The following is a 22,280-nucleotide window of genomic DNA, read 5'->3' on the forward strand; positions in this document are numbered from 1 at the left end:
ACCTTGTCCCCGTCACCTCCGTTGTGGCCAGGGTCTCCGGAATGTCCAACAGCTCCCTGCAGTCATCACACAAAGAAAACATTTCATACACAGTGTAACTCCGCAAATCCAGACATATCGGCACAAGCCACTCCCCATTCCTAGAAATTGCCCACATATCAGAATACACATGCTGACTAAATGGGTGTCAACGATGCCAGTCAATATATTTTTCCGGTGCCGCTTTTCGTGGAAAGTTGGCTTTTGCCCGGAAGACGGCAGTTTCCGGATTTTGGGAGCCTGGATTGACGCTTTTCTCACACTTGAAGTACTGTAATTCGATAAGGATAACATGTCCTGTGTCGACAAAGAGGAAATTGTGACAGACTCAGCCAAACATTTTGAATTCTAGTAAAATTACAGTGCTCTCAGCTCACTCACTCCAGTTGCACACCACCATTATGGCAAGGACCATTGAGATGGAGCTCAAGTTACACAAAAAGGGCCATGTACAATGTAGAATTATGTGGACTCCTGCACTCATACACTGTGGAAGGTATGTGAGTGGTGTCTCGTATACCGTATTAGTGCGCACCTTTGTATAACGCGCACCCCCAATCTTCATTGGGGGTGCGCACTTCAATCTTCATTGAAGTACATGCATTTCATATTCGGAGCATAGTGCGCACCTGCGACTTAGGGCCTAAAATAGCACATCAAAAGTGCGCACTATACTCCGGAAAATACGGTATATCTCTGGTTGTTTCAGTAGCCTTGTATTGTTGTACTTACGATGTTTCCAGGTGATCCAGCCACGCCCTCACGGCCACTTGGTCCACGTTCTCCCTAGGTACGTGCACACAAAGTCACAATATGCATTGTTAAAAACATTGGTGGATTCTGGGTTGGTGCCAGGAGTCTACTAACCCACCATGATTCACTCTATTCTCCATACCCACCCTAGTGAACTACAGTAAAACCTGCTGTCAAGACAACCACTCGGGTAAGGCGACCACCTGTCCTAGAAGACCACTGAAACCAGGACCAAGGGATGTTATTTCCAGTCAAATGACCCTGGATAAGGAGGCCACCTGGTAACAGAGACCATATTTTGAAGGTCTCTTGAGAGGTCGTCTCAGACAGGTTTCACTGTACATCAATTTTACTCCACACCGTCAAATACAGTCAAGAGCCGTCAGAAACAGAGCACCACTTATAATAGAAGCTAACATATGCACACACACACACACACACACACACATGTGTACACATGTACACACACATATACCCCCCCCCTACACACACACACACACACACACACACACACAATGTCACTCACCTTTTCACCTTGGACTCCATCGGGACCCTCTACACCACGATCACCTTGTGGGCCCTATTGCACATGCAGAACACCATCACATAAAAGGCAAAACAACTATATTACCAAAGTACACCAATAACTGGCAACACAACACCACTACTGGCACTAGGTCTGCATCACTCTGCATGCAAAGAAATTTGCAGTACTGTACATGCAATGAAAACTTCAGTAATTTACAAGCAATGAAACTTGCAATCCTGTACATGTAATGAAATCTGCAGTACTGTACATGCAGTGAGGTCTGCAGTACTCTTCATTCAGAACAGCTGCAGTATTCTACATATGATGAGGTCTGCACTGCAGTATTGCATATGCGACAATGATGCAACTCTAGCATAGAGACGGAGAACAAGATATGCTGGTCCTAGCTGTGATTAATGTCATCAAATCGAAGCTTAGCACTCCCCCCCCCCCACACACACACACATACAGTGTGTCTCGAGTCACTCCACCAATACCCAACAAATATTACAGTCAATTCCATTCAGGGTTGGCTTACCAGGTCACCACGGTCACCAATTGGGCCAGGGTTGCCATCACGACCAGCATCGCCCTGTACACAGCACACACATACATATGCAGGGTTATAAAGTAAACCAATGCTCATGGAATTCAGTCACATAGTAGGATGTTTGTGGGAGTTTTCACTGAATTCACTTGGTACTGTATCCTGTTCTATTTCGAAAGTTATGTGAATAGATCATCAGTTGAGGTGATTTGTATATGATTACATCAACTTGAGATGCTTTGCATTTGATTTCATCATCATTTGAGGTGCCTTGTATGTAGTGTCAAAGTTGCAGTCAGTGATGCACTAGTGCCAACTCAAGCTGTATAATATAGATCCCATAAGCGAATTCCCCGACTCATGCTGTATACTTTGCACACATCAGCAAATCTGCTGCCGCACCACCGTGACATCGTTAGCACAACCTCCATACCAGCTCAACCGCCATTGTTATTGTGACTGAGATAGGAAATGTATCAGCAGAACAGAGTCTGCTTGCCTGAATAAGAATGTTGTGATGTGTTTTCACTTACACGAGGGCCGTCTGGTCCGGTATTGCCAGTAGAGCCTTGGATTCCCTGTAGTGAATAAGAAACAGAATAACAATGTGAAGACTCGAATGCAGGATCATATTGAAGAGAAATGATGGTTAAACACACACACACACACACACACACACACACACACACCTGGCGAAGTATTTGCCGCCATTTCGCCATGTGTGTTCTAACCACCATTTTTCTTCTATTAGAGACAGAAGAGCACGAAATTGACGTGGAGCAATTGGCACTGGACCCCACAACAGCAACTGAGAATAAATTAGAATCGCCAGCCCATAGGCAGTGCTTCTGGGAACAAATGCGATGTGCTCAGGGAAAACAAGTAAACTTGCAACATCTGCGGGCAACAATCCCTTCCAAGGTGTATAAAAACAGCAGTGTCCAGCAACACTTAGTTGAACAGTTCAAAAACATAGAAAGGCAATGTGCCCTGCACAACCGCTCCACCATATCGCTATAGGGTGGTTTTATATCTATCACACGACCATACAGGACAGCCATATTGGGCCTAACTCCAGTCAATCCCTCCATCAACGGGTCACATGATGTCGGCCATGTTGGTTCCACTGTCTACATGACATGATCACTTTCTAAACACAATTTAGTCACATGACCAAGATTTGAAACCACTCTATTGAGCCGATCAAGTTGCAAATGCTGCCCTCTTGACGTAAACGAGGCAGCAAAACACTTTAAAATTAAGTCAGCCATAGTAAATGTACAATGTAGGTTAATGCTTGATGGTAAGTTACCTTGGGACCAGGTTGACCGGATTCTCCTCGTGTTCCATGACGACCATCGGTACCCTGCAGTCATGTACACAATACACATGCACAAACACACCAATACACATAGATGAGTATTATACTTACATTCGTACACACGCGTACGCACACACATGAACATGAGCGCGAACACGGGAGCACACATAAACACACACATAGTTAAAATAATCCAAGCACACACGTTCGTATGTCCCACTCCTTCTCCGTCAAGCAATATCCGCGCAGGACATTATCGCTATAGTCATTGCCATTGCATGTGGGCATCAGCACCTCACACCCCATTCTACACACGCTCAAGTCACTCCACAGTGGTATACGGTACAACAGAGCACGAGCCATTCCACATATTTCACACATAGAAACACTGGCTGCCACCCACAACTGATGCCATGCAGGAGATCCAGCCAATACCCCACTCAAGCCATAGGATTATTAAAGTTGACATACCCTGCGACCATCAACACCGGGAGATCCAAATTGTCCTGGAATGCCCTGCATGGACAAATTCAGAACAGCACAATGAAGCATCAGAATCTCATAAAAACATGTAACTCATTTATGGCTTGTCACCAAGATTTCAGGTTGCACAGACACTTGCCCTCCGAGCACAGTAAATCCCAACCAACTTCACATGATCCTGAGAATCCCGGCTGCAAGTAAACAGTTCAACATGTTTTCCCAGATCCACATACAATGGCAAGCGCACAAGCATTCAAATTTTACGCCCAGCATTGTCAAAGAGTGTGAAGCACAGACACATCATCTTTAGGAAAACTCTTCACTGTCACAGATCAACGAAAAGACTTCGTCTGCTCAGTAAGTTACTGGAAGTATGCTGGACAAACGGTAGAAGCACAAGGATCACAGTTGGGCCCACAATGTACAACCCTTTGCTCTGGGCAACACGCTCGGTGTTACATGATCCCGAATGGGCACTTGCTCCTTAACGTTTCATGGTACCGTTTCCTACGCAAGGGTTGGGGGTTGAATATCTTTGGCGACAACTGTTATCAGTCTCCTGGAATTCGTATTTCACTTTTAAAAAGATTGATGCAGTTTGCACACTGTACATACAGAGCTGCCTCCAGTTCCGGGAGTTCCAATAGCACCGGGTTGTCCGGGTGGTCCCTGCAGATAGCAGACACAAGAAGAACAAGACATACATAGCTCATAAAGGAGGTTGTTTCCTCAGGACTATTCTCCTAGAGTAGAAGAACAACTACTTTGTAAGTAAAACTGATCACTCAACGGTCAGAATAGGATATATATGAGCCCCAGCCAGCAGAAACCTGAACATGTGTAATTTTTTCAAAAATTATTTTTTCCCTTGAAATTGTTTCTACACTATTAATCATTCAGGTTATCAAGTTCGGTGACAATCTGATAAGCAAAAGCATGGAAAATAGAGTTTGAAGTCACACAGGTCAAGATTCAGTACAGTTAGCGCAGCATCCATGCCTAGTGACTCCATGCAAGTAAGTTGATCCTACAGTTTCTGATTGTGATGTGGAACAGGTACATGTAAGTAAATAGAATGCAAGTCAGGCTTGCCCTCTTGGTGCTGCAGGCATGAGTAGTTCAGAAGTGTGACGATATTCTGTATACATCACTACCTTCTCTACAGCACCAGAGTGCAAAACGATGATTGGTGGCTGGCCTTCCAAATTGTGTTCAGGGACCTCTGTGCTGGCAGTTTGAGCGTTGTCCCAAAGCTTGCCATACTGATAGATGTACTGACCAATACCACTGACATCCACACCCTTGCACACTTTCACTCAGACCATGATTTCAGCATAATTGTATTTCAATGATATGAGCGAATACTCGCGTTTTGTAGCACGTGAAGATGTTGCCCCAAAGCTTTCAGCCGGTTTGAGTTTTTAGGGATCCCCTTTCTCAGCACAGGCAGCAGCCAGCTTGGCGTCGTCTGGCAAGGTAGAGTACTGATAATACTACGCTCTGTTTTGCGCCGTGAGAAGCCCTCCATCAGTGTCTGCAACATCATTGTTGTCGATGTAGAAATACGGATCGCTCATCGGGTCGACATTCAGCTTCTCCTCGCAGTCGCTATTACTCCCGCACTGACTATCGTCGCCACCAGTATCCAGTGTCGATTTTATGAGGGCTCTTCGTTGCTATGCATATGAGACTCGCCACTGCTGGACAAACTCAGCGAGATCGCCACCAAAGAAATAATTCCGATCGCGAACTAACTTTCAGCGCCGCTTCGTACAGGGAGTCTCACAATGACAACTCTGGACCTAAGTCCTTGTCGCGACACCTGTCGCCATCGCTGTGTCTAAACTCAACCTCCGTGTGACGAGCTCTCACCTAGCCCTAAAATCAATTGACCAGAGACATTTGAAGACACTTGAAACTCCTTTGACAACAAAGACACCCACTCGATCGAAAAAGAATCTTCAAAAGCCAGCTCACTGCGCGTCCCAAACTTTGACGTCACATTTTGATGATTGATATCAAGTACACAAGTGCTGGTTTTCGCTGGCCGGGGCTCATATATTATAATGATATATCGCTACATAACCCATCAGTATTGCTAACTTTATGCCTCGGAATGTACTGGATGTATCACACATTATAATATTTCAACCGTCACAACCTCATTCAACAATGGATGGTGGTAACTATTCCAATGTATGTACAATTCGCAGAAGCGGCAACACATCCCATTCACAAAACTGTTCTACTGAAAGCACAGAGAGTGAAGGGGGCAACACAACCCGTTCCAGGGGGAAACCAGAGATTTCTACAGGGGTTTTGTTCCAGTTTAGCTGAAACTAAATAGCTGATACATGTACATGTACATGCATACGGTTTCCAGTAGCATATTTGCAAACTGTAGGGGGTTCCATGGAATCCCCAGCCCCCCCCCCCCCCCCCCCCCCTGGATCCGCCCCTGCATTCATCTGACTATTCCACTGGATGCCATTAAGACTTACAGGAGGACCTTCAGTTCCTGGTACGCCGGGAGAGCCGGTAGCGCCCTTGGGACCGCGTGGGCCAACAGCACCACCAGTACCAGCCGGGCCAGTCTCACCCTGTCAACAACACCAGAGGCAGACGAACAGGACACGAGGACCAGGGTCATAAACACTGCTAACTCTACACAGCACTCACAAGAAACAATATTCTCAGATTTGACAGGTTCAGGCATACATTGGCACAGATGGCAGAACACAACAGAGAAAACAATAATAAAAAACAAGTTTTCTTTTAAAACATTTTGATCCTGGCTGTGACCTGTACACAAAATACACAAGTCATTCAAGACAGAAGCACAGCAGTCTGCGGACACTATGCTATCCCAGTAGCGAAAGTATTGTGCCATATCCATATGCATGTGCATTGTGCTTACCTGTGATCCTACTGTGCCAGGGCTGCCTGGAATACCAGGTTGTCCCTGCAAAGTCAACCAGGTAAGAGAAACAAAGGAGAAGAGAAAACGGATCAGAACACCACTGGTCATGAAACACAGACTTCTTGTGCGAATTGCAACACAGGTCTAAGGCATCAACTACAAGCAGCTGCATCCTGCTCCAAGGCACTGCGCCGTTCTTAAGCCAAGTGCCTCCCAATGTGCTGTAACCATGATGTTGGGTTCATACTGTCGTGGACATGGAAATCCGGTCACACCTCTAGCGGCCCCAGGGCTTTGGCCATGCAGCCATCGGTATAAGCAGGACACGCGAGCATGTAATAATAATTATGCGCTGCTGGTTGCATCGTCCGGATCAACCTGACTGTGCACTGCATGCAATGTTCTGTACGCGAGGGCGCCGGCCCCGGTCAATCGACTGGATTTCCATGTCCACCACAGTATAATACATGATGAGAGCAGAATCACGCACCACATGTGGAAACATAGTGACAGATCTCTAGTCTGCATAGAGCCTAGCATCTCTAGTCTGCATAGAGTCTAGTAAGTGCATCTACGGAACACAGCAGGCCACCTGGCTGTGGTGCAAAGGATACTACTAATAACTGTCCGCCCAATTCTTTGCTCTGGCTTGGTAGCTCATGAACACAAGAATGACAGCTTACAGATTGTCCAGCGGGACCGGGTTGTCCAATTGGGCCTTGAATTCCAGGCATACCCTGCATATACGCCACCAAACAAGACAGAATGACAAGAAAACATCCATGTATGACATGTCTCAACTTCAAAGTGACAGCAATGAGCAGCATTCCGTTGGTTTGTGACCCAAATTACCCAAAACGGAGCTGATACAGTAAGCGAGATATCGGCAAGGACAGGCGGAGTGTCCAGTAACACGCTATACAACCCGATCAAGGTGATAAGGATGGACATCACAGCACAATGGCATCATACAGCTGGAAGAAAATGGAAAGAAAAGTTTTAAAGGTTTTTAAAGGCCTGAGCCATGCTTCAGGTTCGGCAATCAAAATGGCCACCCTTCAGGCATGTACCAGATCAGTACGAATGTAGATACAAAGAGCCTCCTTATAGCATTTCAACATTACAGCATACACAAACCATCCCCAGATGAAATGACACGCGCACAACCCCTCCTCCCAGCACTCACACATCACTGACTCAAGAGAAACTATCCGCCATACCTGAGCTCCGGAAATTCCAGAAATTCCGTCATTTCCACGTGGGCCCTACATACAAACACATTGTAAAATGACACACACTGAATAAAGAGGAACACTGCAAATGACTGTTCAGTACCGAAGTACCATCAAAGCACACCCCGTTTTTGTTTAGTCTGTTTTGCTGTGTTTTGCTGCTCTGCATCAATTTCAAAAGAGCACAATCTTAGATCGCAACCTGAGGTGCTCCAACCTGGCATGCAGGCTTGGAGCTGGCTTTCAAAATCTCACGATGTTTCGCCCAGTCCCTAACCATTGTCGTCTGGTGTGCCAAAATGATTTCACAGTTCGTGTCAGACTCAGCTGAAGGCCAAGTTTTGCGCATCCGTAGGAACGCCACCACCCTCCATGGATCAAGGCAATGTGTGCAAATTCGTATCGAAGAGACAAGGTGCTCAATGATGTGTGCATCTCTACTGCATAACCTTTCGAATCAGTCGCACTTACGCTCTCTCTCTCTCTCTCATTCTCTCTCTCTCTCACTCTCTCACACTCTCTCTGTGATCTTACCTGCTGTCCTTGATCTCCGTCTTTGCCGTCAGCTGCGTTGTCACCTGGAGCTCCCTGTCAGCATATAAAGACCGGCACAGTCAGAGAGACACAGGCATGGACACTGAGCAGTCAGCAGAGAAGTGTACTGTGACGAGTGAGCATATCATGTTGATCATCACAGTCATTAAGGCTCGAGCCACACCAAAGTACCGTATTTCACTAGTTATAAGTTGACAATTTGCTGTACATGCACTGCCCAATGAAACCAGCCCTCCTGAGTAAAGTAGGTCTCATTCTGAGACCTACTGACCCGGTACATAGCATCACGAAATTCTCCGAGAAGCCGCACAGCCAGTGGCTTGTTGACTAGAGACAGGTTTCATTGCCAGCTGAGCATGAGAGTAGAAAAATCGGAGCACTAGAAGCAAAGAGAGCGGATGTAGTGAAGCATTTTATCACACGATACTGTAAAGTGCGAAGAACAGGATGCGCTTGTCTCTGTCGACTGCAAGCTGCAGCAATCTACTAAGAGGGGAAAGGCACTCGCTTGCCCTGTTAGTCAGATGTGTATGCACAAATAGGGACAACGCGGCATGCTTACAGTCGGGCCCTTGGGTCCTCGGCGGCCGTCAAGACCATGATGTCCATCAGATCCCTGCAAGAACATCATAAAAACACGGTAAAAACACATGAAACTCACCAACAGAGACACTTGCAAGAGTTTCGCTTTCTTCAGTGTTCGGGTGCTTCGAGCAGTACCTGCTCTGCTGCAGGTCATGAAATATGCCCATTGTGCATTGCCGAATATGGAATGCATGAGTGACATGTGAGTACGCTGGGATCAGGGATGCACAGTTGAACACCTCACGCAGCCATGCCCAGGTGGCTGTGTAGGGCGTCAGCGGGACAAGCCACATCAGAGTGCATGCACTAAATGTCTGTTCTTCAGTCCCCATTCACCACTGTTTTAAGACATCATGTTCACCGCAGATACCGAACCCGGAAACATCCCGGTTTCTCTTGCAGTTTTGAACACATGCAACTGCATTGTGACAAGGAAAAGGATATGTTTGCACTTGCTCGTAACCATGCATGAGCACATGGAGCCAGAAATCTGACAAAAGTAGATGCAGTGCATTGTGAATTCATGGTTCATTCAACTGCCTTGGCACATGTACGCACCTATTCACAACCGTGAATGCTCACACATAACGTGATAGTCCCACAATAGCCCGTATACGTACATACAAAGACACACAATTACAGGCACACACACACACACACACACACACACACACACACACACACACACACACAAACACACACACGCACGCACACACACACACACACACACACACCTTTGACCTTTGACGCCCATCGCCGGAGGCGATGATAGCAATGCTACGGCAGAAGCCATAGCAACTTGTGCTGGGATTGCACCATTCAACAGCTTGCAAGGCTGAAGAATTGACCGTCACTATTCAGCCTGGCCTACACCATACAGCTATTTTGAAGTGACTTTTTCTGGCCAGTGAATCCCTATTTTTGGTCTTTTCATTTTTTCTTTCTTTTTTTTCCCGCACACACATCACACCACATACTCCGGCATGCACTGGCTGTTGGTAACCACCCAGGAGAATGAAAGAAAAGTCAGGAAGAGTCTGAGAAAGAGAAGAAAGACGTGTGTGACCATAATCATCGGGGATCGAACCCGCAACCTATCGATTGGAAATCGCTGCACATACCACTGCACCATATGGGACACACACACACACACACACACACACACACTAACACACATACACACACACACACACCTTTTGTCCATGGTGTCCGGGGCGACCTGAGGATCCCTTGAAGCCTTTGAGACCCTGCAAGGCGACACACAAATATACAAACACCAACATGGTCAAAGGTTGAAGAAGAAGAATAAACTGCACTTGCAAATCAACTGCATTTAAAGAACAGCTGAGGGACTGTGCATCCTGAATACCAGCGGCTCAGACCCAGCTTGCCACCAGAGCACTAATACTATACAGAGAGCTAGCAATGTGATGATGATCCACCCTCCCCCTCCCCCCCCCCCCCCACACACACACACAAAAATACACACATGCACTCATACACACAAGCGCACACGCACGCACAGAAACATGCACCCAGAAACACACAAACGGAAACACACACGCACCCAGAAACACATAAACACACATACACACACACACACATTAAATTCGCCTACGCCAGTCACTTACGAGTGGACCGGCCATGCCAACGAATCCTTCAACTCCGACGGGACCGGTAGCGCCAATGCGACCAGCGTCTCCTTGACGACCAGGGCGACCCGGCTCTCCCTTTTGACCCTACAAATGAGTCAACAGAAAACGGAGGAAATCATTTATCCAATAAGCATAGGCAGGATGTAGCATTAGCTCATTATTATAGAAAAAATCAAAGGCTAATGCATATGCATACTAGAGAGAGGCATTGCTGCTCAAAGAAATCCAGTCCCTCTAATGTTTACACTAAGTAGAACTTTGAAAGGGCATGCAAAGCCTCTTAACCAGGTCAACCACATAGATAACCAAGGCAACCACATAGATAACCAAGGCAACCACATAGATAACCAAGGCAACCACATAGATAACCAAGGCTGAAAGGTGGCCTACAAAGGACAGTACTCACATTCACGCCACTAGCACCGGGGTTACCACCGATTCCTCCGGGGCCACGTTCGCCCTAGACACCACAGCAACATACGCACACAAAGAATGTGAGAGGAGCAGGATAAATTGGGTGGATGAGCCTAGACAAGCCGAAGTTCGTGAGTTATGTATAAATTGACGACGCTGTTAGTGAAATTTAATCACAGAGATTTTAAGATATCAATAAAAGTTATAAAACTGTAGATGGTACCATTCGGCTCTTGAATAATACATTTTAAGATGTGTATGTTGTTGCATCCTGAACGCTGCAGATAGTCAACATCAGCAGAGCCTAAGCTACATGTACATGCATTGCAGGCCTTGTGTAAATGGTGATATTATCACCATCACTGACTCTACTCAGGGCTAAGCATGGGGGGCCATGCAAGAACACACCGGCTGCAGCGGCATACCACATCTGCACCGGGGCCATCCGCACCACGCAAATGTGCATTAGATAGGACATTATGAAGCCAGAAGCCAGACAATCGGACAGAAGCAAAGAGCAAAAGAGTGAATGAGTGACGGTACGAATGAGTGAGTGAATGTATGAATGAGTGAGTGAGTAAGTGAGAAGGAGAGAAAGTCAGTCAGTGAGAGAGGTAGTGAGTGAGGCAGTGAGTGTGTGTTGGAGTGAGTGAGTGAGTGAGTGAGTGAGGCAGTGAGTGTGTGTTGGAGTGAGTGAGTCAGGACATGAGTTATAGATTCCTAGTTTGAATGACAGATAACACAACAAGGAGTACTCGGACATCACACATACCTTGAGGCTCTCGACGTCTTTGTTTGGATTTCTTAGGATGCTGAGCACTTGTCCACGGGTCAGTGAGTACGTGTTGAGGACGCTATCATCAAGCTTGGACAGAACCTAATAACACCAGACAAGTACAACGCAGCTTGAGTAATAATGGCAGTATTGCCGCAACCCCCCCCCCCCCCTTACACACATAGGTGTTGAGGATGCTATCATCAATCTTAGACAGGACCTAGCAACACCAGACAAGTAGAAAGTAATTATAAGAATTTCAGTATTGCAGCAAGACCCTTTAATATGCAGACACTCAAATCTGAGGATACGTGTAGGCTTGCGTTTTGAGCGTGTGTGTGTGTGTGTGTGTGTGTGTGTGTGTGTGTGTGTGTGTGTGTGTGTGTGTGTGTGTGTGTGTGTGCGCGTGTATGTGTGGGTCTATTTGTGTGTGTGTGTGTGTGTGTGTGTGTGTGTGTGTGTGTGTGTGTGTGTGTGTGTGTGTGTGTGCGTGTGCGCGTCTATTTGTGTGAGTGTGTGTGCACATGTGTGCGTGCGTGCACGTGTACATACCACATACACATCCTAACAAAGACCAACGGCGTTCAACGGGAGATAAACGGCATTCTCACACACAGCACAACTTACGTGAACTCTTCCATCCAAGCCACGTGGACCAACAGGGCCCTCTGGTCCACGAGGACCATCAGGTCCAGACGGGCCCTGCGGTGAATAACCAAGAAACAACAATAGACAAACAAACAACCAATATCACGGTTACCATTGCACTATTGAAGGACATCAAAAGAGCTACCGTAATCTCCAAAGTATAAGCCGCAATCAGACACTCTTAATTCACTCCAAAAAAGAGCCGATGCGGCTTATCCTACGGTGGTCAAAGGAACTGTGAGATGCAGGGTAGAAGTATGTATTTCGTCACCAAAAAATCTTGAGCATATCAATTAACTTAATGTCTGTGGTGCCTCCTTTGCACCATGGCTGGTAGCTCGGTTTGCTTAGTAAAGCTCGTGGCTGTACTGATCAGGCCTTTATGGCCGAAACAGCTTGCTGTCTACAGCATTGGGCATATTAATTATATTCCACGGCAGAAATCACGGTATGAATATTTGCAATGTAGCTGCTACAGTAAGCATCTGTTGCAAAATTGATTCGCAAACAGCTGATGATACCTGCCTGGTTGCTGATTGATCTGTGCTAGAGACTCAGAGGAGCAGCTAGATTCTAGTGTACCCTTCGTTTCAATCCAACCAACTCTTTCTTCATAATTCATTGAGAATCTAGCCGCATGGTTAGGCGAGAGAGCGGAAATGCCTGTGTGTGTCTGGTGAAGTACAATAGACATCCTACTCATGGTTGCATAGCGGGGCGGTACGATACGGTACACCGCACCTAAACAAACGTCATGTTGAGGACTTACGCCTGGGCCAACTTTGCCTGGGTCACCATTGTGTCCTGGGATTCCATTGGCACCCTAGTAAGCAACAAATACACACACATACACACACAAACAAACACACACACACACACACGCACGCACGCACGCACACACGTGCAAAAACACATCAATAGCATCATACCTCTGCTCATCAACCCTCGGACATCTTTTCAAACAACACAGACCTGACGGTATTTGCTGTAGCAATTTCATCAACCCAGCCCGGAATTCAGCAAAACAGACTGATTACTGACAGTGTGACTAGACAAACCTACCCCCCCCCCCCCCCTCTCAGTCTTCTCTGACTGATTCACAAATAAACCACAGTACAGTGTATCACACTGAAAGGGCAGAGCACATGGTGAGTGTGGCGGTGTGCTGCCTTACCTCTTGTCCAGGTGGTCCTGGTGGTCCTCTTACACCGGGCTATCACACGGGAGAGAAAAGTGAAAAACGAACATCAGACAACCAGGTACAATCATGTTAGTGTCCTGAAAATAGTGCAAGCCTGTTTTGAATTTATGGATGGATACATGCATGCATGGAGGGTTGGACAGGAAAGGGAGACAAATGAACCTATATCAGTATGTACAGGATCAATAGAATGCTCGGTACATGCCAGGGAAGGGAACGGGGAGCCATTTACGGAGTTATGCTGCAGCCTGGAGAGTATCGCAGGAAGCGTGAGTTTCAAAGTCTGAAGAAAAGGTTGACCGGTCTCTGCTGGGATGATAGCTACACAATAGCTCAGTGGTTAGAGCATCGCTGGCCTCAAGCAAAGGTCCCTTGCTCGAATCCTGGTGGTGACAGTCAATTTTTTCTTCAGACTTTTCCCCATTTCCGTTCCTTCAACTAATAAACAACATTTGTCAGGTGCGTAGCTCGTGTGTAGTCAGCACAGTCTGGTCATCACACCTAACAATAACCGTCATTGGTACTACATAGTCATAAATACCGTATTCCCCGAATATAAGTTGCACCTTTGTACACTAAATTCCAAGGGTAAAAAAGGGGGTGCGACTTACAATCGAGCATGGCTTACTTCTGAAGTCAATATATCTAATCAATATGGCTACAACCTGAAAATGGGGTTGCGACTTATAATTGAGTGTGACCTGTAATTGAGTGTGACTTATATTCGGGGAAATACGGTGAGCAAAATGACAGCTATGAGGTTGGTGGTGGTACATGGTCATCGCACTACAGATGTTCGAGCTATGCCGCTGAACATATTGTGGAAACTTACAATAGTTAGTTCTTGTCTGGCATCTTCACCGGCCATTCCTTTCGGTCCGCAGCCTGTTCCAGTGCCTGGCCTCTGCGCCTCACCTTGGTCAGGGTTGACGACATCAGGAGGGAGGGTCTCTTCTGGGCTACCCTCAGTCGGTGGCTGAAAACATACGAAAATATTGAGAGAAAATTGGTTGAAGGCAACCACTCCCCTCGGCTGCATCCGCGAAGAGAGCAGAAAACTGTGAAGAAGACGGACAACTTCACAGGTTACAACAAGGGGTGGGCAGGCGTGTAGCTTGCATGGAGCACGGGGGGGGGGGGGCACATGCCCCCCCCCCCCTTACAACTTCGACCCGGCTAGGTAAAGCATGCACATAATTACCATGAATGACATGCATCAACCATCCTACACATCTGTATGTATGCAACCGTGCAGCACCCCCTCCCCCTGAAAGGGGGACCAGTTACGACCCTGGGTGGGGGTTCAAAACAACGTTAGTCGGCTATTGAGCATCATCTGCCGGGTGCGTAAGTTGTCGTCACATGTATCGAGATGTTGTACTTTCTATTTCGGCTCGCCAAATGTCTCCCTGGAATAAACATCTTTGGTTCGTCAGCTCTCGTTGCTTCCGTCTAGACAGGTGCAAATTGTGTCAATGCATCAACCATTCAAATTAGGAAACGCTCCCAAATCTGTTCCAACAGTATATCATACGTCGTGAAATAGCTAGCTGTCAACAGATTGAGTATTCGTATACGATTCTGTTTGCGCTGCTGGTAATGCATAGCCCCTTTGGCAACGGATACAACAAAGATGCCCGGGAAACGTATATCAAAAGGGCTTAATCAAGCGATCGCACCATCAGTCGAGATGCTTTGTTCGGACTCTCAGTGGCCAAGCAGCAAGCCCAGAATGCACTGGCTTCTCACTACAAACTGTCACAGTGTGCCAGTGTGACGCTCAATACCAGCACATCAGCAGTAAACTTAAAGCGTGCTTTCATGCTCCCTTTTTTCTCATGTGACAGCTCAAATAGTTCTCATTGCCTTTAACCCATTCAGCGCTAAAAGACGTATATATACGTCATTGACCATGACGCTCAGGCGCTGAGGCCGTATATACGTCTGTTTCAATGCGGAATAGGACTGAATGCTGAGCCTTGGTTCCATGACCTGTAGCCTTATTTGGGATTATGTTTGTTTGTTTGTTTATTTACGGAATCTCCAGAGGTAAATGGATGCCTATCATGGCAGTCTCACCAAACCGATATTTGGGATAATGAGTGGCACGGTTACTTTCAAGCTCCATGTATGGCATTTAGTAGACTTACTGCAGTCGGTAGGTTATCTGGTGTGCAAGCACTCTCAAATGCTGGTGAGGTGGGTGTCCGGGCTAGGTTCACTGCGTTGGTCAGCACCAAGTGTTGAATGGTACCCTGTCATGGTCACCCGAAGAGGCAAGCAGATACGCATGCGTGTGCACACACGTGTATACAGCCAGACATACACACGCACACACATGCATACAAACACGCACACACACACACACGCACACGCGCACACACGCACGCACGCGCACACGCACGCACACACACACACATGCGCACACGCACATAAACACACATACAGCATGAGAAATGAGAGAAAATTAGAATTCACTGTTTGAACCTCATGTGCACAGTGAACCTGAGCCTCACTTGGGGGCCTCATGGAGGCAACAAAGTAGTACAGTTGAACATCGATTATCCGCACATCGACTATCCGACCATTCGATTATCCGTAACAGTTTATTTGGGCGCACGTGCCGTAGAGTACGCACTGTGCATGTAGTGAGCCATTCAAAAAATACGAAATTTTTGAAAGGTAAAAAGTAAAAAGGTCGTGCGGCTAGTAATAACCACTGAAAGTGTGTGAGTGACAGTTTTTTCTTATCCGGAACATTTGCCTTATCTGAACACCGCCTGACAGTTGTCTGCCCAGAGGTGGTCGGATAATCGATGTTCAACTGTATGTTAACGGGCAGGTGTCCCTGCAGGGATTGAGTCACATATCCCACAGCATCATTATAATGAATTATCTGAAAGTTTCCTTTTTTGTTTCTTTCATTTGAATTTTTTCAGCACAGGCAATTATTGCCTCACCAGAGGAAAAAACTCCGAGTCCCACCAAGACGTTTCCTTGGAGACGAAAAAGACATAAAACTGAATAGTAGCACAAACTTCGGGCTCTTCAACAACATGATTCTCCTAGAACCAAGAGCGAATAAATATGAAGAAGAAAAAAGAAGGTTTACCTACCCGGAATGGTGCAGTTCTCAGTTCGTTGTTGCCCACGGTGATCACTGAGTCGCCATTCACACACGCCCTGGAGAATGATCGCACGTCGATCAGCATTGAATCCAGGTGATACTCTAGCTGCAGGTTCTGGAAGACGAACACAACGTGATGGAAGCGGCCATCGCTGATGATCTGAGCGTCTCCCTCGAAGAATGTTTGTCTATCGCCGTTGAAGTCCACGCCGATGAAGAAGTCACCGCCCGTGTTTCCAACGAAAGTCCTCAGATCTGGTCAAGCAAAGACAATAACAGGTGACAGCGTTTAAAACAAGTGAGTATTCACATAAAAAACACGCATAAACACACAAACACAACACCCACCCACACATACACACAGCTACATGCACACATACACATACGCATACGTACGCACACGCACATAGTATAACACATGCCTACTAGCTTTACCAGCGTGACATGCTAACAACCCCCCCCCCCCCCCCCCAAGCAGCACACATTCAAAAAACAAGGTTAAAAGGTTAACAGGCCGGCACGGTGCTTACATCCTCCGTCCGGTGCAGTGGTCTCAAACAGGGTCTGCTCCGTGTCTCTTGCCACTTGCGCGTAAAACTGTCTGAAGCGCACTGCCAACGCAAATGTGCCGCAGAACGTTTTACCCTGAACACAAAATACAAAACGATAGGAAAAGGAACAGAGATGGTGAAGTGTGCATCGAAGTACACTGCATGGCAAATGTTGCAGCACTTCACCTTGGGAACAGACACACAAGAGGCGGCCGGAAATTCGGGAGATTGCACAGAGGGAACAGTACTGGGATGAGTAGGCTGTAATGCTAGAAAGAATGGAGAGCAGACTGCTTGTTTGATAGACAGCAATCTAGAAAGACACCCAAAGCAGCAACGAAAGAGAGAACAGAGGAGCTACACCATACAATTCTCTGAACACGTTTAAAAAAATATAGTTCCCTAGTTGCCGTTGCATCGACTTACGGGGCACTCCAAGGGAAGGAGACCTGCGGTTCCTACACTCTCCTGACCAAACTCAAACGCGAACTTCCGCGGTGATGACTCATCGTAGGTCGATAGCACATTAGGAGGCGGCGCCTGAATGAAATTTAGGGCTCCGATGACGTCGCAAGAATCTGTAGAGAAACAGCACAGAGCAGGCTGATAGAAATTACGGTGCTGCTAAAATGTTCGCCCCAGGTCGGAAAAATTCATTCGAAACTGGACAGGTTTTCACCCATTCCAAGAGACGCCCAATAACACGAATCAATCTCCTTATGATGCAGTAAGGCGATGTGAATGCATTTAACACAGGCGCCTAGGCCGTCAAGGGCATAGGGGGCATGTCCCCCCCCCCCCCCCCATATCTTTCATCTTTTGTTCAGTATGTGTATGTTAGGGCCAAATGGCCCCCCATGGGATTGCAGCTCAGTGCAAAACCACAACCACTTCACACTGCTGTTGGCTGCAAATAATTATGCTCCGACATATGTCCCATGGTTGTCAAGGCGACTAGAGTTGTCAAGGTAGCTGGATAAATGATGCTAGATTGCACCGCCCTTTCAGTTGCATCTTCCTTTCTGCTCTGTTTTACTTTCTCTTTTCGTTCGTCCCTCTTGATATTTGTACTTTGTACTGTTGAGGCAATGAACTGAAATAATAAAAACCAAACCAAACCAAACCGCAGGAGGGAGTAATCTCAAGATTCCAGAACTTCTCTAAAAAAATTCCCAGAAAGAGGATAGGTGTATTTCGAGCACGACTCATCAATGACTCATCATCCATTATCAGTATGTCTGTGTCTGCTCGTGTCGTACTATTTTGTCGTGCTATTGTGTCAAACTATTGCCAAGGCAGGGCAGCTGATCACATCGGCTATGGAGCAGTTTCTGTGCCCTGTGCCAGGCGGTGCAGCTCTCAGCGTGATGACCAGCATCAAGTCCATGCCTTGATGATGGTTATCAGCATGCTGCTTTTAGTTACGAAAGAGATTTCAAAGGGCAATGCACCAGGTCATGGAACAGATCCGTATCCTTGTGTAGTGCTGCGTCACGCTGCAATATCCGCATGATCTTTGATCGGCTGTATCTATAGCAACGGTCATGCGGGATACTATAAAAAGATGAGGGCACATGAGCCTGTATCAATACCCATTACAAAGAGCAGAATCGTGTAGGCGTTGGCTGTACGTTGCAATGGATTGGTACTGAACACGCACATACTGTGCTGAACAAATAGTGTACGCCTGAGCCCATTCGCTAATGCACAGTGTTGCACTCGTTGAGTCGACGGTTCTCACTCTTATCGGCTTTTTTTCCAACAGAGGGCGGGCTTCGCACGGCATGTGCACTGGGTACTGTGCAATGCGCTCGTTCGCGGTAGGATTTCCTTTAATTGCAATACAATTTGTGTGTTTACTTGTGTTATGTTGAGGCATGTCCTTGCAAGCCGGTTTACCACCTTCATCCAGGGTGTCTGCAATGATACGCATGACTGGTACCAGGTTCTAACAAACTCGCTCTGCCAGATTCGTTTAATGCAGAACGATTTTTCCCGTTAAACAGTTACTGTTGTTGCTTCAAATAACATTCCGACAGGGCACATTCAGACAATGCTGTGGAATGTTTCCGTCGTACATGCAAGTACTAGGCCTGTTTATATCAAAGCAAATAATGACACAATTTTTTTCCTAGCGGCATTCTGGTGACATTTGACACAAGTCATAGGGCTGATCAATCTTTTTTCGATTAACTTAGCGCCGGGCACTGGGCAGCCCATGGCCTGCGGATACAGGGCTGTGTGCACCGATACAGGTCTGCGTCGGCACACTGCAGGACCGGTGGAAGCAGTACTTGATTGGTCCGGCCATGCGCTAGTCTTTCACACTTTGTTTATGATATCAGGCCCGCCGGAACCGGTCCGGTTGGTCAGGTTATTACCGGACCAGCCTTTTGGCCACCAACACTTGTTTCCTACTCTGGAGGGCATGTGTACCTGCCACATCATACACAAAGTATGAAAGGCCATCATATTACCGGACCAATCAAAAATTGCTTCCGGCAGTCCTGGATATGGAGGTTACCCGGCATACACATGACCTCTCAGCAGTAAACACACGTCGGGGGGGGGGGGGGGGGAGGGGGGCAAAAAGGTGTTCCGGCCATCCATGGCCTGACCAACCGGACCGGTTCCGCCGGACCTGCCCAGCAGTTACTAGTACCGTCTCCCGGGGGTCCAATACGTATACATTAGTCTAGTTAATACGCGACGCTGCCACAAAAGACCTGCGAACGCAGGGCTGTGTGCACTGACACAGGTCTACGTCCAGACATTGCTTTCAGCTACCGTAAAAGCAGAAATTTCAGGTGGTGTGATATTTTCGGTATTTTCCAAAATCGGCGGTTCGGTGGAGGGAAATTTTCGGTAAACCCGTTTTCAGGTAAGAGTACCTGTACTAGTACTGTACCGAAATTTTCGCCACGTTTTATTCTCGGTAAAGTTTCGGCACCGAAATTACCAAAAATAAAACACCACCGAAAGGTTCTGCTAAGACATAACTGGACGATGATTTACACGGGCTGGGTGCGTATTCGGAAACCAGTTCAGTGCGCTGTGTTGTTATGAGTGATATGACTACCAGAACCGTAAATAATATTTCCTTGCAACATGTCAACATGTCCTCGACACCGAAGATGTCATTTGACTGGAGTAGTTGTCCATGAGACACTGCACGAGAGTGTTCAAATTGTTTCTGCGAGGCCGCATCCATTACGGTACATTTCGCAAACGAATAGTCGTTGGGATGAGATGTGCAAATTACCGCATCTGAAGTGTACAGTAAATTTACAATGAGTGTGTACCCTACATTGATGTACAGCACTGCTAATTGAAATCCAGTCGGGACACTCAATTTGCGCAGCCCTAGACCTGCGGACACTGGGCTGCGAAATGGTGCAGGGCGCAAACTTGAGTGACCTGACTGGATTTCATTGATCACTACTGTATGTAGTGTGTATGTAGTGTTGTCCATGCAAACAAACAGCAACCTCATCTCATCCATTTCCCTTTTACACAATATTGCTTTGTGCAATATTTTATTTTGAAAATATATTATGTCAGTGCGTGCACCGAGTGAATGAACCCATGTGTATTGTGTTCGTCAAACCGCTAAGGACTTGGAGTGGCCTGTGCATTGGACATGACTTCGTAATGGCATCTACAAGTCAACAATGATCTTCTTTGCTCCTAAATGTGTGTGTTCATTGTGCCAGCGTACACACACACAGAGCTTCTCCATCATCCTACCTTCGGGATATTGCAGACACTCCTGTGCTGCGGCTTGCTTCCAGAATAAAGCTACGGCTATCGCCAGTAACGCTGATATCCGCGCCATCCTCCCCGTCCCGTTACGCTCCCTCTGGAGCTCGTGGAGGGTATGGAATTCACCTTACACAATGGCCACAACAGCAAGGGCCGTTTCTTTCTCGCTGCTCAAGCACGCACACACACTAGCCCCTGGCTGCTAAACACAGTGGTCGCAGGGATGCATGTACAGTGCAGCATGCAGACTTGCTGTCCTCAACACAGACAACAGTGCAGAATCTCTGTGTGTCGGACTGTTGCAGACTTTGCCTACATGGATTTGTGCGTGTGTCAACGGTTATCGCGTGTGTATGTTTGCTTGCGTCACATACCAACCCCTGACTACATGCAGATCTACCATGCACTAATGACAGACAGTCCGCTCAGGGAAGTATGTGTTCCTGTATGAATCCTATGCTTGACCCTATCATTTGCAGGTAAATCCGCAAATCACATCCAAATACACAGATTCTGTGGCATTGAAAATCCAGACAATGACTACTTTGCGACACGATTTCCAGGATGGCTGAGATGGCATACTCGCAGCAGAGAGACTGAACTGCGTTACTTTGTCTGTCCAGTCCAGTCTGGAGATCCCGACCGGCCGTGCCTGTCAGTTTGCTGCGACTAGTGACGGCTGCGTCAGCTGAGCACAGTCGGCACGCGTCTTTCATCGTGAGACAGACACCGACGCTGATCTGCATAGGAAATCAGGTTGCAGGTGGCACTCGGTAGTCTACCAGTACCAGTACCCACGGACTACACACCAGGCTACGTCTACCTCTGTCTCATCCCGGCCAGGCTGGGTCGCTGAGATGGTGAGAAGTAGCGGCGTTTTGGGGCATGGAGCAAAACTCGCGTGACATGGTTGATCGAACGCCAACACCAGCATCATAAGAAAATGTCCGTCAGAACAGCACCGGGATCGGATGGGCACGCAACGCCGAACCCTTTTGCAATCTACAGCATGCTGATAACCCACACTCTCAGCTACAAAGCGTTCGCAAAAATCCTGTTTTCTTCCTGTCATGCAGACTCGATCGCGTGCACAATCTGTATCATTGTACATGTATGTGATGATGGGTATAGCTAGGTCTGTCACGTGCATCGGGGGACAGTTGGATGACAGTCGGTTGCTTTG

The 22,280-nt window shown here is 47.1% G+C and overlaps 1 protein-coding gene across 1 annotated transcript in view; it reads right to left on the reverse strand.

Annotated features, from left to right (window-relative positions):
* The window catches only part of LOC135829568 (collagen alpha-1(I) chain-like), a 45,940-nt gene extending 24,559 nt beyond the window's left edge, over nucleotides 1–21,381 (reverse strand). The window contains exons 1-27 of the mRNA XM_065341963.1: nucleotides 21,083–21,381; nucleotides 17,762–17,913; nucleotides 17,315–17,429; nucleotides 16,774–17,039; nucleotides 15,808–15,912; nucleotides 14,490–14,633; nucleotides 13,631–13,669; nucleotides 13,226–13,279; nucleotides 12,436–12,510; nucleotides 11,806–11,910; nucleotides 11,026–11,079; nucleotides 10,596–10,703; nucleotides 10,158–10,211; nucleotides 8,942–8,995; nucleotides 8,359–8,412; nucleotides 7,813–7,857; nucleotides 7,276–7,329; nucleotides 6,590–6,634; nucleotides 6,174–6,272; nucleotides 4,288–4,341; nucleotides 3,661–3,705; nucleotides 3,181–3,234; nucleotides 2,402–2,446; nucleotides 1,860–1,913; nucleotides 1,319–1,372; nucleotides 772–825; nucleotides 3–56 (exon numbers count right to left, since the gene is read on the reverse strand). Coding sequence (XP_065198035.1) covers nucleotides 3–56; nucleotides 772–825; nucleotides 1,319–1,372; nucleotides 1,860–1,913; nucleotides 2,402–2,446; nucleotides 3,181–3,234; nucleotides 3,661–3,705; nucleotides 4,288–4,341; nucleotides 6,174–6,272; nucleotides 6,590–6,634; nucleotides 7,276–7,329; nucleotides 7,813–7,857; nucleotides 8,359–8,412; nucleotides 8,942–8,995; nucleotides 10,158–10,211; nucleotides 10,596–10,703; nucleotides 11,026–11,079; nucleotides 11,806–11,910; nucleotides 12,436–12,510; nucleotides 13,226–13,279; nucleotides 13,631–13,669; nucleotides 14,490–14,633; nucleotides 15,808–15,912; nucleotides 16,774–17,039; nucleotides 17,315–17,429; nucleotides 17,762–17,913; nucleotides 21,083–21,170 — 2,124 coding nt within the window. The 5' untranslated portion in view covers nucleotides 21,171–21,381. The remainder of the gene's footprint in view (nucleotides 1–2; nucleotides 57–771; nucleotides 826–1,318; nucleotides 1,373–1,859; nucleotides 1,914–2,401; nucleotides 2,447–3,180; nucleotides 3,235–3,660; nucleotides 3,706–4,287; nucleotides 4,342–6,173; nucleotides 6,273–6,589; nucleotides 6,635–7,275; nucleotides 7,330–7,812; nucleotides 7,858–8,358; nucleotides 8,413–8,941; nucleotides 8,996–10,157; nucleotides 10,212–10,595; nucleotides 10,704–11,025; nucleotides 11,080–11,805; nucleotides 11,911–12,435; nucleotides 12,511–13,225; nucleotides 13,280–13,630; nucleotides 13,670–14,489; nucleotides 14,634–15,807; nucleotides 15,913–16,773; nucleotides 17,040–17,314; nucleotides 17,430–17,761; nucleotides 17,914–21,082) is intronic.
* Between the last annotated feature and the right edge of the window lie 899 nt (nucleotides 21,382–22,280).

The sequence above is a fragment of the Sycon ciliatum genome, chromosome 13 (assembly GCF_964019385.1).
Source record: "Sycon ciliatum chromosome 13, ocSycCili1.1, whole genome shotgun sequence".
Taxonomy (NCBI): Eukaryota; Metazoa; Porifera; class Calcarea; order Leucosolenida; family Sycettidae; genus Sycon; species Sycon ciliatum.